Source organism: Copidosoma floridanum, unplaced genomic scaffold, assembly GCF_036245765.1.
Source record: "Copidosoma floridanum isolate Cflo_tuat_1 unplaced genomic scaffold, Cflo_Japanese_pri ptg000013l, whole genome shotgun sequence".
Taxonomy (NCBI): Eukaryota; Metazoa; Arthropoda; class Insecta; order Hymenoptera; family Encyrtidae; genus Copidosoma; species Copidosoma floridanum.
The window spans coordinates 21,362,418-21,375,866 of NW_028321890.1; the positions used below are offsets into that span (position 1 = coordinate 21,362,418).

General features: G+C 33.6%; 4 protein-coding genes and 1 long non-coding RNA gene across 5 annotated transcripts; 3 read left to right on the top strand and 2 right to left on the bottom strand.

The window, feature by feature from the left end:
- Window positions 1–530: 530 nt before the first annotated feature.
- Rnmt (RNA guanine-7 methyltransferase) lies at window positions 531–2,508 on the bottom strand. Its single transcript, XM_014348635.2, has 2 exons — window positions 1,870–2,508; window positions 531–1,790 (listed from the first exon to the last, which is right to left on the bottom strand). Exons 1-2 carry the CDS (start codon window positions 2,207–2,209, stop codon window positions 847–849), a joined length of 1,284 nt encoding a protein of 427 aa, XP_014204121.2. The 5' UTR covers window positions 2,210–2,508; the 3' UTR covers window positions 531–846.
- A 1,709-nt stretch (window positions 2,509–4,217) lies between these two features.
- LOC106636289 (uncharacterized) lies at window positions 4,218–5,525 on the top strand. The gene is made up of 3 exons (XR_001338870.2): window positions 4,218–4,352; window positions 4,717–4,801; window positions 5,388–5,525. It is a non-coding gene; the product is annotated as an uncharacterized LOC106636289 (long non-coding RNA).
- A 389-nt stretch (window positions 5,526–5,914) lies between these two features.
- Window positions 5,915–6,953, top strand: RsfS312 (ribosomal silencing factor RsfS-like protein, 312). Its single transcript, XM_014348496.2, has 3 exons — window positions 5,915–6,286; window positions 6,385–6,645; window positions 6,721–6,953. The coding sequence occupies exons 1-3, from the start codon at window positions 5,938–5,940 to the stop codon at window positions 6,885–6,887; spliced, it is 777 nt and encodes a 258-aa protein (XP_014203982.2). The 5' UTR covers window positions 5,915–5,937; the 3' UTR covers window positions 6,888–6,953.
- A 261-nt stretch (window positions 6,954–7,214) lies between these two features.
- Window positions 7,215–10,434, top strand: LOC106636260 (uncharacterized). The gene is made up of 4 exons (XM_014348606.2): window positions 7,215–8,525; window positions 8,609–8,811; window positions 8,888–9,027; window positions 9,199–10,434. Exons 1-4 carry the CDS (start codon window positions 8,152–8,154, stop codon window positions 10,087–10,089), a joined length of 1,608 nt encoding a protein of 535 aa, XP_014204092.2. The 5' UTR covers window positions 7,215–8,151; the 3' UTR covers window positions 10,090–10,434.
- A 109-nt stretch (window positions 10,435–10,543) lies between these two features.
- On the bottom strand, window positions 10,544–12,728 carry LOC106636261 (uncharacterized). The gene is made up of 4 exons (XM_089591033.1): window positions 12,320–12,728; window positions 11,408–11,789; window positions 11,195–11,335; window positions 10,544–10,911 (listed from the first exon to the last, which is right to left on the bottom strand). Exons 2-4 carry the CDS (start codon window positions 11,777–11,779, stop codon window positions 10,627–10,629), a joined length of 798 nt encoding a protein of 265 aa, XP_089447159.1. The 5' UTR covers window positions 11,780–11,789; window positions 12,320–12,728; the 3' UTR covers window positions 10,544–10,626.
- Window positions 12,729–13,449: the final 721 nt, after the last annotated feature.

Here is a 13,449-nt window from a genome sequence, read left to right on the forward strand (position 1 = left end):
ACTGATAATAAAAACATGGATTATATTGTACATTTGCAAATAAGGCGCTTTAGCACGAGAGCCAATTATGGCTCCTCAACAAAAGGGGAAACAAATGTAGATGTGTACATGTATTGTATATAAGTACTTGACAAAACAGTTTTTTCCGACAGCACGATTTTTGTCTGCACTAATAAGTATCGATATTTTAAGTACCATCTTGCTCTTCTGTTTATCGCTTGCTTTTATATCCGTAATTACTTACTTGTACATCTTTAACTCAAATAATACTTTAATTTATTCGCTAGTATGTGACAATTGGCGAAACTTATATCGATTGCTTGAAGTAGATGGCCGTTAACGTTTATACGATAATTTTAATTATAATTTAATCTATTTTCTCTTGGAATGAAGATTTCATGACTTTCATTAAATTTATTGTTGTCTTACGATATAGAAGCTCTTTGGCCTTGCACAAATATTATTATAAAATTATCCTATGAGGTATATATGAGATAATATAAAAAAATACGTAGGAAAAAAGAAAATTATTGTATACATGAGTCCTTTATTGAAAAGTAATAACAAAAAAATAGTTAACAGAGTAATTGTATAAATCGTGCTTTACAGTAAGTATATGTATATCTACATCACATGACAAAATATAGGAGTAAACGGCAAGCAAAATGCGCTTGTCTATAAAAAATTCAGATGCATAATTCGGGTATTTGATTAAAAATGTACAATTTCAGGGTAAAGTTAATAATAATAATAATTACAATAATAAAGTAAATAAAGATCTATGGTGTATAATTCATCAAGCATATGTGCAAATTAAAAAAAAATATCGATGATTCGCGCGTTTGTTCAACATTTAACATACTCGGGCTTGCCTTCGGCGTTCCAAACGGTTTTCATTTTTTGAAACGCGAAAACAGCGTAAATCGTTATCGCCTCCCATTCAGATTTGGAAAGTGTTCCGATTCGACGTATGTTTTCGTTTTTTTGCAAATAATCTTTTGCATGTTGAAACTCGTCGGGGTTATTTACAAGTTGAGCTCCCTGTGCTGGTGGATATGTTTCCAGAGCTCTCATCCTAAAGAGAAGGCCTCTGTTTTGGTTGTTTATTCTCCCGTTTTTTTCATCTCTCATCATTTTCTTGTAATAATCTTCAAATTTATCAAAAAAAATCATTTCCAAACCATACTTCAGAGCTAATTTGCGAAACATAGGCAGGTAGACCAGAAATTCTGGACAGTCAACTACTCCTTCCAAATGGAAGTTGTATTTTGCGCCAAACAACGGTGGCTTATCCTTGTCACATTGAAACTCAATACTATAAATGTCGTTGCCAAACTTATTACCGTCACTTTTCTGCCATCGTGAGACTAATTCATAAGCATTTGGTATTGTTCCAATAAAATAGCCTCCTGGTTTGAGACTCTCGCTTGCATTCTTCATCATACACTCTGCTTGAGGCAGAGATTCAAAACTGTAATGAAATGCAAATTGACAGGACACAAGATCCAGCTGCATACTAGGATCTTTATATTTTTCCCTTAGACGAACTTTACTGCAGTCATAAGCATGAAACTCTGCTTTGAAATTAACCGGTTCCCTCTTACTACCCATTGTTTTGAAACGCTCGCTACACTGTTCGACCGACACCTCGGCAATGTCAGCGCAAATCAAATAATTTATCTTACTTTTATTCCATTTAAGTAAGTCTCCACCTTTGCCACAGCACATGTCTAGTACGCGCACTGGATCACTGTAATTTTTCTTTTCCTTGACTTTTTCTAGGTACTCATCTAAAAATGACAAAATAGTCATTCTTTCATTCAACAGTTTCATGTTAAAAAATTGTTATCTTGTATGAAATCCACTCACTGATTATCATGCTCTTGATCCAGTTATTGAAGTTCCTCATGGTGACGATGCGGCTTTCGTTCCTTGCATACAAACCCTTTTCCTCTAGGGTGTTGTAGTGACTGGCAACAACGTTGGTGTGATCCTTAATCCTTGCAGTATTCGTCTCTCCCCTAGGTGCCTTATTAACAGTCAAGATTTCTGGCAAGTCTGCCTCGGAAGCGCTTCTTTTTTTTGATGCCTCGATGAGCCGTGTTTGCTCCTTGGCCACAGCATCCCCGTCTTCCTGGCAGTACACCTTGAGGACATTTTCGCTGGTCTGGTTGCTGATGTCTGTGATCCCTGCACTCAGTTCTGACATACTAAAATTGTTGCTGTTATGTTGTTATACAACTGAAGCACGCTGAACTCTCTCTCTCCCTACTGCAGCTGATTGCAGTTTAACCGGAGGTGAGGAAAGGAGAAGGACGAAGACGACGCCGCAGCTGCGGCAAGCACGAGTTGCTCCGAATTTGAGTATATATATGTTTGGTGTTTTGCTTACGTATGTTACTGCTTGCTACGGAAGCCCGGCACGTCACGACATCTGCATAAAAACGCATAAGTACGCACGAGAACAAGTATGAGTGCATTGAGTGCACGAAAGCGCGCTCAGCTCACAACAAGTTGCAAAGCAGGCGGTTTCTATTTCATTTACTTAAGAACAGCTTATAATTGTAACATCGTTACGCGGGAAAGAGATTTGTTAAAAAATATATAAATATATAAATATATATACATATTAACTTTTTACATATATTTACTTTGGATTTTATCATTCTGGTAGAGAGTACGGTGTAAGATATACGTGAAGTTATGTGTAGTAATTATAGTAATCACTACTAATAAGTAGTGCCATACGGTCGATTTTATTAAACCATTTAAGTAGAATTTCTATACTTTTGTAGATAAATTTTCGGATTAAATATATATTGTAAACTTGCCGCAAATAGCACGAAATATGTCAACTTATTATTGTCTATCTATAAAATTAGTTGCGGCTGGTTTATAATTGATTATAAGGCTTTACTGGAAGTGTGTAGTAATAATTATTTGGATCAGCGCCATCTAGCGTTGCGGATTTTTGAACTAAAAAGTGGCCCTAAACTTTTCAACCAGAGCTTTAGCGCTTAGAGCCACTTAGCCTATTATAAACCAGCCGCAACTCATTTTGAGGCTATAAAATAAAAAATTAATTATACATGTGTTTTTGGCGGCAAGTTAACAGTCTATCTTTTACTCAAAAATTGACCTCCTATGTATTTATACTTTTAAAGATAAATTTTTGAGTAAAAAATAGATTGTTAACTTGCCGCCAAAAACACATATATCGTTAATTTTTGATTTTATAGCTATGAAATGAGTTGCGGCTGGTTTAGAATAAGCTAAGTGGCTCTAAGCGCTACAGCTCTGGTTGAAAAGTTTAGGGCCACTTTTTAGTTCAAAAATCCGCAACGCTAGATGGCGCTGATCCAAATAATTATTACTATATACTTCCAGTAAAGCCTTATAATCAATTATAAACCAGCCGCAACTAATTTTATAGATAGACAATAATAAGTTGACATATTTCGTGCTGTTTGCGGCAAGTTTACAATATATCTTTAATCCGAAAATTTATCTACAAAAGTATAGATATTCTACTTAAATGGTTTAATAAAATCGACCGTATGGCACTACTGATTAGTAGTGATTACTATAATTACTACACATAACTTCACGTATATCTTACACCGTACTCTCTTTACCAGAATGATAAAATCAGAGGCTGTATTCCGCAAATGCTGCCAGCATGCATGCAATGCATTATTGTGTAGGTACACAATTCAAAATAGTAATTGGTATTACCTACCGAGAGAAGACATACTTACCAACCGCGGATGAACTTGCGACTTACAACCTTGAAGTTTAAATTTGAGTGTCCATACTCCCCGGAAAAATTAAGAAATCTTGAAGGAGAATATCGCAAAATTTAACTTCAATATAGGTGTAGTGTTTGATTTTTCACTATTCGTATGTAATTAGTTAGGCTTAATGAATTGAGATCCTACTACAGATGAGTTACAATCAGTACAATTATCTCGTCAATAACAAGTATTCTTACATAAAAGTATTTCCTACTTTTATGATAAAACCTTCCATGCCTGATGGTATTTGTAATTTATCCGTAATACTTACTTTTTACCAAAAAAATAATTTTTATTTTTTCATACTGAAATAGTTTCTTAGCGTTTGGTACTTACTTTAAGTGCTTTTAGTATACTTCATCTATCATCTTTCCTATTGCGATCCGCGCGCCACAAGCCGCTTGCCGTAAACCGTAAATTCCCTAAACATCTCCAGTCTCTTCCATATTGGCTTCAGAATTGAACGGACAGTCGAATCCAGTGAGAGTTCGAAATCCGTGGCAATCGAGAATTCTAGAGTAATCTAGTTTTCTCAAACCATCAAAGATGAGAGCGAAGGTAATTATTAACAATCTCGGTGCATTATTTATTTGTTATTGTTTTGTTTTGTCGCAAAATTTCGTTGGTCGCTTCTGTCGGAATCGACCCACGTCGTTTTCTGGAGAATTGTTGTGTTGTGCCGTCCTTTAGGTTAAACGTGTTTTGTTTTATTGTTAACAAGTTGACCTATTTTATTATCTAAATTTGAATAATACGTGTTGTAAACAATCCGTTGTGGAGATTCTGCTGTTGCTGGCTATTTTTGGACATAACCTAACTGCCTAAACACACTATGACTAGTAGTTCTTGGACCTTGAAGATTAGGGTTTCTTTCACTTTTAGGTGAAGCTAAATTATTTATTTATTTATTTATTTATTCCAGTGGCGTAAAAAGAGGATGCGAAGGCTAAAGCGCAAAAGGAGGAAGATGCGTGCGAGGTCCAAGTAAATCTCCCGTTTCTCATTCTGTAAGTACTTGTTTTATATTTTCCACTTCATTTACATTATATGCCTTGAAACCCTAAACACAACTTGGTCATAGTTTTTGTGCCGAAGTATTGTTTATTGTTTAACAGGATTTGCTTATTAATATAATGAACTTGAGTCTCGCGTGTTTGTAGCTACCAATACAATGTGGATGTTTATTAAAATCTTGAATTACAAGTTAATCTAAATAATCAAACCAAAAGTTAATAAGTTAACGATTTTTTACAATCTTTTATTTGGAATTGTATTGAATCTGTAAATGCAACATTTTAAGGGCTTTGGTAGCTCTATGTGTGTTTGCATACTCGACAAAAAAATTTAAATCAAGGACATTTGCTCTGTTTACCTAGACAAACTTCACTCTAACTCAAAAAATAAATAAATATATAAATAAACAAAAACGGCATCGAATTGAATTCTAGAAAAGTCGAAAATAAAAATAGTTCCAAAGATAAACAAATAATACAATCAACTACGTTTCTTAATGTATTAACCAAGAAAAGCAAAGTACTTTTAACAAACTTTTCTAATGTTCTGATAGTGACCATGAATTTTATTTTGTTTCAGCTGTGGCATTAATATTGTGTAAGAATATTAATAACTGACCATCACCATCAGTATTGCAGAATTTTAGCTCAGAGAAATATTTTATAAATAACTTATCTTGTTTGGATTAATAAATAAGATTTTTCAAGATATACGAAACTGTTAAAAAATCATTTTCATTAACCTAGTACTTGATACATCCTTCATCCTTCTTATTTGACCAGTTATTATGTGCAAAGCTTTCTTCTGGTTTCTTTTTACATTTAAATTGTAAATAAGTAAGTACATGATATTTAAGTGTAAGAGCCCGAAAAGTTTTGAATACTTGAAAAATTGCATTCCTATTCTCAGTTATACGGCACTGTTTACCCCTTGTTTTACGTTTCCGTAAGAGAGTTGCATTGTTTTTTCGTCATGCTAATTTGCAAATCTGATGTGCCCCATGGATGAACGAACGCACGTTTTATACGTGTAATGTGTATATATCTGAATACACGTATATATTTGAATGTGCAGTCGAGCAGACAATGCACGTGCACTGTGCACACGAGGGTTATACATAAACAACAGCATGTACGGCATCACTTCGCGTTTACTGTACAATTGCAGCACAGCGTCATACCGATCACATATGTGCCGATGTAAATCGATAAATAAAATCAATTACAGAAAACAGACCATTTCACAATGTCGTATCAATTACGCGAATAAAAAACTGAGTGACAGTGAAAATTTTGAGGAGGATAAAAGTGACGAGCATAACCTTCCTTCTGCTTTTGCGACTAAGTACAAAGTGTTCAGGGATGAGGATGCACCGGTGATATTTGATGTTAACGAGGAGAAAAAAAGAATTGCTCTTAGTGAGCTACATATCACAGAGGCAGACCAAGAAGATCCTTACGCTGATATTAACTTGACTCGTGAGTTGTCAAATTATTCTGTATTCTAGATGTTAGATGAATTTTAGAGAACTTGTAAACTCAATATTTTCTAAAATCTTTTTTCTGATTTTGCGTAGGTGGTACAACCGGAGTTTACGAGATTGAAGATTTAGTTGAAATTTTACAAAAAAATAATGCCAGGCAACTTTTTGTTGCATTAGTACCCAAAGAGAACAGTTATGTCGATTATATAGTAGTGGTGACTGGGAAATCTCCCAGGCACATGCTAGCTCTTGCCACGACTGTTCGTAAAATATTCAAGCTAAAAATGCATAAAAATGATCAAATTCCTAGAATAGAAGGTGAAAACTCTAAAGAGTGGGTTGCAATTGACCTAGGTAATATTGACTTTTATTGTTTATCATTTCATTAAAGCCTAAAGTTTTATTTTATAAATTGATGATTTAATTCAGGTAACATTGCACTTCATATATTTTCTCAAGAGGCGAGAAAGAAGTATGATTTAGAAACTCTGTGGGCCGTTGGCCCTCAATATGATGACTTGTGCAATCAGAAGGATGATGAAGATATCATGGACAAATATAAGTCGTTTTTGAAAGACCTACAGCCTGCTGAATAAAAAGATTTTTACCTCATTTTTTTATTGTACAGATTGTTTACTTAGTTTACTAGTTTGAGTTGAAATCTTGACAATCGTTCTAAAAGTTGTTTTTTATATAAATAAATAGTATACACCAATTTTGTACTAAAATGTATAACAAACTTCAAATTTTGGTGTGTGATAACGAATGAAAAAAATGTAAGTTTTGTGGATCAGTACCATCTATAGCAAATAAGTATAGCAGTGCTCTCATTTGACATTTCTACTTGGGTCGAATGCGCATGCGTGAAATTCGCTTTTTTTATGCCTCTGAGCCTCTCTTAGTCTCAGAGAGTCTAACTCAGTCTAAGTCTCTTCTCTCTTCTCTCTCGTTTAATCGACAGATTAACCAGCTTCTGATTTTGGTCTGATCGCGTCATCGACACCGTGTCGTATAGACCCCAGATTCAAGCTGCCAGTCTGCCACCTAATTTAAGTTGAGGTGAATTGAATTGGGTCTCAGTCACCCCATGCACCCGACGACCCGACGCGAGTACGCGGATAGAGTTAGAGCAATAGTATACAAAATGTCAATCTGAGTATCTGACAATCAGGATGTTTTTGATTAGATATTCATATGTACAAGTGTGTTTAGAATATATGAGTTAATTACTTAGTACATACGCTAATAGTATTTTGCCTAACGTATTGCAGAAGCGATGTACTAATTAGGTTTAAAAGGAAATATAATTTGAGCTTTTTGTGCTCTAAGCTTTTTTTTGTTCGATATATACTTATAAAGTACCCATATTCAATACAAAAGTGGTACCCTACTTATTGTAATAAATATACATTGATTTTACCATGTGATTTTGAAGTCATTTGAGACAGTAACATTTATGTATGGTACCAGAGTTCAGCATAAAGAAAGTTAGGAAGAAAATTACTCAATAAATGATTACGCACTTACGGGAAGTGATAGTGATAAGAAACAGTTAAGTGTGTCATCTGATATTAGAGGCAAAAACAATGGTGACTTACTTTGTTACTTTGAATGATCTATTTGTCGATCTTTAAGCTAAACCGATAGGAAATAAGACAAAACAAATAAAAAGTGACTTAATTATTCCTGTGAAACGTGTGTGGTGTGTTTACATAGACCATTTGAGGTCATAGAGTATAATCACACAAAACCTTGATTTATTACTTAATAAAGTTAATAAGTGCTTGTCGTAGTTTATAATGTCCGTGATGCAGAGAAACAGTCAAGATCGTATGCTCTAAGAAAATTATTGAAAGAGAAATGACAACAATGACTCGGGAGGTAAATGAGATTTGTCAAAGGAAATCAACCAGATACATGAAGATACCTTTAAAGTCAAGGGAACAGGTGTACCTGGTGTTCCTTGTACCCACCATTATTAGTTGCCTTGTGTATGTGTTACACTTTGCAGCTGACCTGGTTGTTGCACTGCAACATTACAGAGAAAACAATCCAGCATGGGCTTGCATTACTGTAGGATTTATGTATGCTCCTGCAGTGGCTTATTTCGTCTTGACAATTTCAAGACCCGACTGGTGGATGACCGATGATGATAAGCTGCACAAGGGAGCTTTTCTGTGGTGCCTGATGCAAATTGCCAAACTTGTGGCTTTTCCATTTTTTGCTCTTTACAGGTACTTAAAGAGATAAATCCATCTTAGATATTTAATAGTTACACTTAAAAGATGTTTTCAATACATTGTAATATTTGTTTCAGATTTGCTGGACTCATAGTATTGTCTGTAGATGCATTGCAGCTAAAAGGAGAAGAAAGAAAGAAAACACTGGACATTGCTGCAGCTCCAGCTGCGATTGAACTCTACTTCTTTCTTCAGGCTTGGTTCCAGGCTGCTCCTCAGGCATTTTTTCAAATGCACCTGTTATTAAGAGAAAGAAATACTCCAAGATCTGCACAATCTGGTAAATTTTTGTAATTAAAATTTTTCAAGTCATTTCGAGATAAGTAAAAATTAATTGAAATTTTACCGTGTTACAGAGGTTATTCATGGGCTATGTATCTTAGTATCGGTTTGTGTGATAGCCATCAAGACAACATCATTTCAGAGATATGAAAGCCAAAGAGTAGCTGGTAGAAAAGTGCCTTGGGCAATGTGGCTAAAAAAATACAGGCTTCAGGTAATAACCTATTTAAATCTAATTAGTAAAGGTAAACTTCGTTTTTTTGTAATGCTTATATTTACGTAACTCTAGATTGTATCCTTAAAAACGAGTTTTATACTTTAGTTAAACTTAAGAAATGGGTTGTGTATATTTATTTGATAACAGTACCCAAACATTATATTTCAGGAACTTCAAAGTCTTGAAAAAAAACAGTTACTTTCATCATCTGTGACAACACCTCAAAAAGAAAGTGCTGAACCAATTCTTCAAGAAGAAATTTCAAATCAAGACAATCCAAATTATACATATACTATACAACGTCAAAACTCTGTGACTCCACCACTGCCACCAAAAAATGTCAAGATCATCCCACCTCCAGCTCCGCTTCGAGGAATAACGTCCATCACGCCGTTACCCATTCCAGACATGCCAGCACCACCTAGGCCAGATTCCATGGTTGATAGCAAAGACATAACGTTTGTTCGAGTTGAAGAACCATGGAAAGAAAATTTAATAATGTACCAGACTCTTGGTGATAAGACAGAGGTGACTTTTGAAAAAATTAACAGTATTAAAAGAAAAAATTATTCTAAAGGCTTAGACGAAGATGATCCCGTGGGATCATTTCTATCGTTCTTGTGGTGGTTTTTATTCATATTAGCGCGCATATTATCAGTGGCCATATTTTTTGAATTTTACCCTTTATATGCGGTAGGAGTAATAGGGGCACATTACATTGTCATGATTACTTATTTATTTTATTACTCGAAGTATTTTGATGTAACAAGTTTCTTGATAAATTTGTGGCTCGGATTAGTGTATATTTTTAGTTTAATCGAATACAGAGTAAAATTTACGAAAGCCGACAAACTGGTTGCTTTTTACCATGTGTTTGTCATATTGCAAAATACTTTAATGACCATATGTTGGTACTTATACAGTGAATTTGAAGGATTCTGGTACTCATACTCATTTAACTTAATATTTATATGCATGAGTCTATGTCTCTTTTCAATGATAGTGTATACTTTTTTACTAAAGCCAGAAAAGCGTAGAGTGTATATCGCCCAAATATAATAAAATTTACAGTATGTGATACCTTTCTGAATATCTATTTACATTAACTATTTTTTAATCAAGAAATTTGGACTCCCAATCGCTCCATTTTGTGTTTTTAATAGTACGTATAGTTTTACAACATGTTAAGACTGAGCTAATTGTAACAGATAGGGACTGCAATCTGTGTAGAATATGATTTCACGTTGTAATCAGCATCTTATAAACTATTTTGTGAAACACTAATTTATTATTTATATCGTAACTACATCACATAAATAATACACTCTAGTGTTACAATTTTTTACCTGGTAGACATATTTACAGATCCTTGTACAATATGTGCAATAAAAATATTTATACAAATACTTTAATTGTTTTTACAACTTTAAAAAAGAAAATCCAAGCAAACTATACAAACAAAATATACCAAAGTTTTATGCTTATTACAAAGTATTTAAAATACCTTAAATATGTAGTTGAAACATTTTTCAAAAAAACTTTTTGCATTTAAGAAATAAAATAAAATTAAAATAGCGTTGTACTAGTGCGCATTTTTTAAACATTTATACTTGAATTTTTGTGAAGATTACCTAACTGTGCTTCAAATAAAATGTCGTTAAGTAATTTTTCAGCAATAATTCTTTGATCCACTCCCATATGTCGAAGTTTAGCTGCAACATTTTTGCCAATCGCATCATATTCATCTTCAACAGCAACTGAGTTGTTGTGAATTCTGATCATTTCTTCAGTAGCACTTTCTTGTGATTTTCTTTTTTTTATATTTGGAGATTCTAGCCATTCTACTTGATCAAATGAATTTTCATTAGACTGAAATTCTTCCTGAAAATAACAGCAGTAAATTTTCTGAACTTTTTTTCATGAGTGTCTTTTATCAAGTTAAATGAAAAAAACATACAAGTGGACACACGTGAACTAACAAATTTTTTCTGTAGATTAAAATAATTATGAGTTTATGACTACATTTATAAAGATGTATTTACAATACTAAACTTCAAAGATTACAAAAAAAAAAAAAAAAAAAAAAAACTTCTAGATGACTAATTAATGAATTAAGTTAAAGACTTTGCATGTTACAAAAAAAAAAAAAAAACTTTATACTCACATGTTTTGGAAATTTCTTGAATCTTGCTTTTTGTTTGTGTTCTTGACATTTCTCTTGGGCTGATAAATCAATGTAAATTGCTGCAGGCCTCCTTTGATTTGATTTAGTCTTGATTTTCTCCATTAAGAATGGGTGTACTCTCTAAAGGAAATTCAAATGTTCAGTATACCAAAAAAATTGAAGCACAATTAATTTGGATGATAGTTCACATACTTTGATGTGGCTGAGAAAATTTCCTGTGGACTTGAGATTGCCATTAAGAAGCTTATTGCATTGCAAACAACGTGCAGTTACGTTTGAATCCTCAAGTCTCACGACGCTAAAGAACTCTCCATCCAGAATAGCAGGTAGTCTTACTGGTGTCAATGTCACATTTCGTTCAGAATTTTGTATGATTGAAGTACTTTGGTCTTGTTCATTTACACTTTCTTCTTGATTTTGATCACCCTCTAGGGTATTCATATCATGAACGGTTCCTTCACTAGCAGATTGTTCAATGTGCTCTTGTGTATTGTTGCCATCAATCATACATGTTACGAAGTTTTCAATTTTGCCCTCATATCTCTGTGTGGCAAAAGTTTCCATATTTTCTTCACTGGTCACACAATCATAGAAAAAAAAGAAGATATTTCTTTCGTGTCTCAGTAAAAAGAAATCGGTTTAGTATACTTTCAACGGATTATCCCTTAAAAAAAGGCAAAATAGTTTTAAAATTTGACTTTTCAAGTTTATAGCTTCACAAACGTTTATCTAGGTAATTCGCCTGGCAGTAGAGATCTTCAAGATAAGCTCCTCTAACCAGATAAGAGAGAACATGCACATACAGGGATACAGGCATACAGGTCAAGTCAAGCATACACGCACACACATACATACCTACATGTAAAGTATTAAGCATAAGCTCGCATTGCTCGCAATTGTAAGCTTGTCTATATATAGACTATATTATATAGTAGATAATAGATGAAGGAATAGCTTAATTTTTTAAAATATACAATTGTCAGATGAATCGACGAAGCAACTTTGAATTTTGAAAAAACGTGTAGTTAGCACTAAAGAGGTACATTTGCTCTTTTAACCCGGTGTTTTACAAAATAAACTGTTAGCTTATTTTTATTTACTTACATGCAGCAGTCACCCAGTTTTTACTTGAATTTTTATTAGAAGTCAGCTTGTTCTATCTTATCGGAAATTTCCATGTAGTGTGGGTGAGTATTAAATTTATTCAACTATTTCTATCCAGTATAAAATTTTAGGTTAAGTAAACGTTTAGCACACAAAATGCCATGCAGATCGTCCGCGGTTCAGATTTGTAAACAAGTATAAGTATATATTATGTTACCGCCTGCGTAAAGTAAAGCTACGACGTAGGTACCTATATAGATTTACTGTTACCAAATTTTCAGTTTTACTAACACGTTTTTAGTCTGTAAATTACAGATTTCACAGAGCTTCCTGCTCTGTCTCTGTAAAGGTGTATAGTATAACTACGTTTAATTGTTTTTGCCAGTTTATTCATAAATAGTAAATAAAAGACTTTAAATTAATTTAAGTGACGAGTTATAGGTAATTGGTTGTTGCCACTTGTTGAAGTTAATGTGCTGCCACTTAACGACAACAGACCCAATTTACGCACAATACCAACAATATTTTTGCGTATAGTGCGCAAAATAGTCGATGGTTTTTAGTTTTTGTTTCGTTGTTAATTTTTCCTTGCACAGATTTTTTTTAATTTTATTGGGAACAAAAAATTTACAAAAACCCCTTGAATTAACAATCACTTTAGTGCAATGTTTGCCCGCCAATTTCGAATCCCAAAACATGAAAATTATTTTGGAGCCACACAAGGAACTTACTCGTTCGCTCCATAATCCATGCAGTTTGAACTGAATAGCATCATACTAAAGTGAGTCAAAATTTATTACTTGCACATTTATCATGAGATAAAATTGAAACAATGATAATTTTCATTATATTACGAAAATGAAGTACACGACACGCAAGAAGTTTTATGTATCAAAAAAGTTAATCATGCATCTCCAGTTGAAATATATAATAAAACTTTTGTTTTAATAATACATTTATCGCACGCAAATCAAGGTGGAACTAGTGAAATTATATTAGCTCCCGCAACTATATGGAACATTTAATATTTCGTATGCATCCAAAGCTTCAATGACTCATTCTTACTTGTGGAAATTCTCTCCATGTGGGTTCTGAGATATTTGCAGATGAAAACTTTGCAAATTAACGTG

Bases quoted from the DNA above. Each gene is read 5' to 3' on its own strand.
- Rnmt (XM_014348635.2), bottom strand. From the start codon at position 2,209: ATGTCAGAACTGAGTGCAGGGATCACAGACATCAGCAACCAGACCAGC. The intron at 1,791-1,869 runs GTGAGTGGATTT...TGTCATTTTTAG, and splicing joins GATCAAGAGCATGATAATCA to ATGAGTACCTAGAAAAAGTC.
- RsfS312 (XM_014348496.2), top strand. From the start codon at position 5,938: ATGTACGGCATCACTTCGCGTTTACTGTACAATTGCAGCACAGCGTCA. The intron at 6,287-6,384 runs GTGAGTTGTCAA...GATTTTGCGTAG, and splicing joins CGCTGATATTAACTTGACTC to GTGGTACAACCGGAGTTTAC. The intron at 6,646-6,720 runs GTAATATTGACT...GATTTAATTCAG, and splicing joins GTGGGTTGCAATTGACCTAG to GTAACATTGCACTTCATATA.
- LOC106636260 (XM_014348606.2), top strand. From the start codon at position 8,152: ATGACAACAATGACTCGGGAGGTAAATGAGATTTGTCAAAGGAAATCA. The intron at 8,526-8,608 runs GTACTTAAAGAG...TATTTGTTTCAG, and splicing joins CCATTTTTTGCTCTTTACAG to ATTTGCTGGACTCATAGTAT. The intron at 9,028-9,198 runs GTAATAACCTAT...ATTATATTTCAG, and splicing joins TAAAAAAATACAGGCTTCAG to GAACTTCAAAGTCTTGAAAA.
- LOC106636261 (XM_089591033.1), bottom strand. From the start codon at position 11,779: ATGGAAACTTTTGCCACACAGAGATATGAGGGCAAAATTGAAAACTTC. The intron at 11,336-11,407 runs GTATGTGAACTA...AATTTCCTTTAG, and splicing joins ATTTTCTCAGCCACATCAAA to AGAGTACACCCATTCTTAAT. The intron at 10,912-11,194 runs GTGAGTATAAAG...TGTTATTTTCAG, and splicing joins TCAAGAAATTTCCAAAACAT to GAAGAATTTCAGTCTAATGA.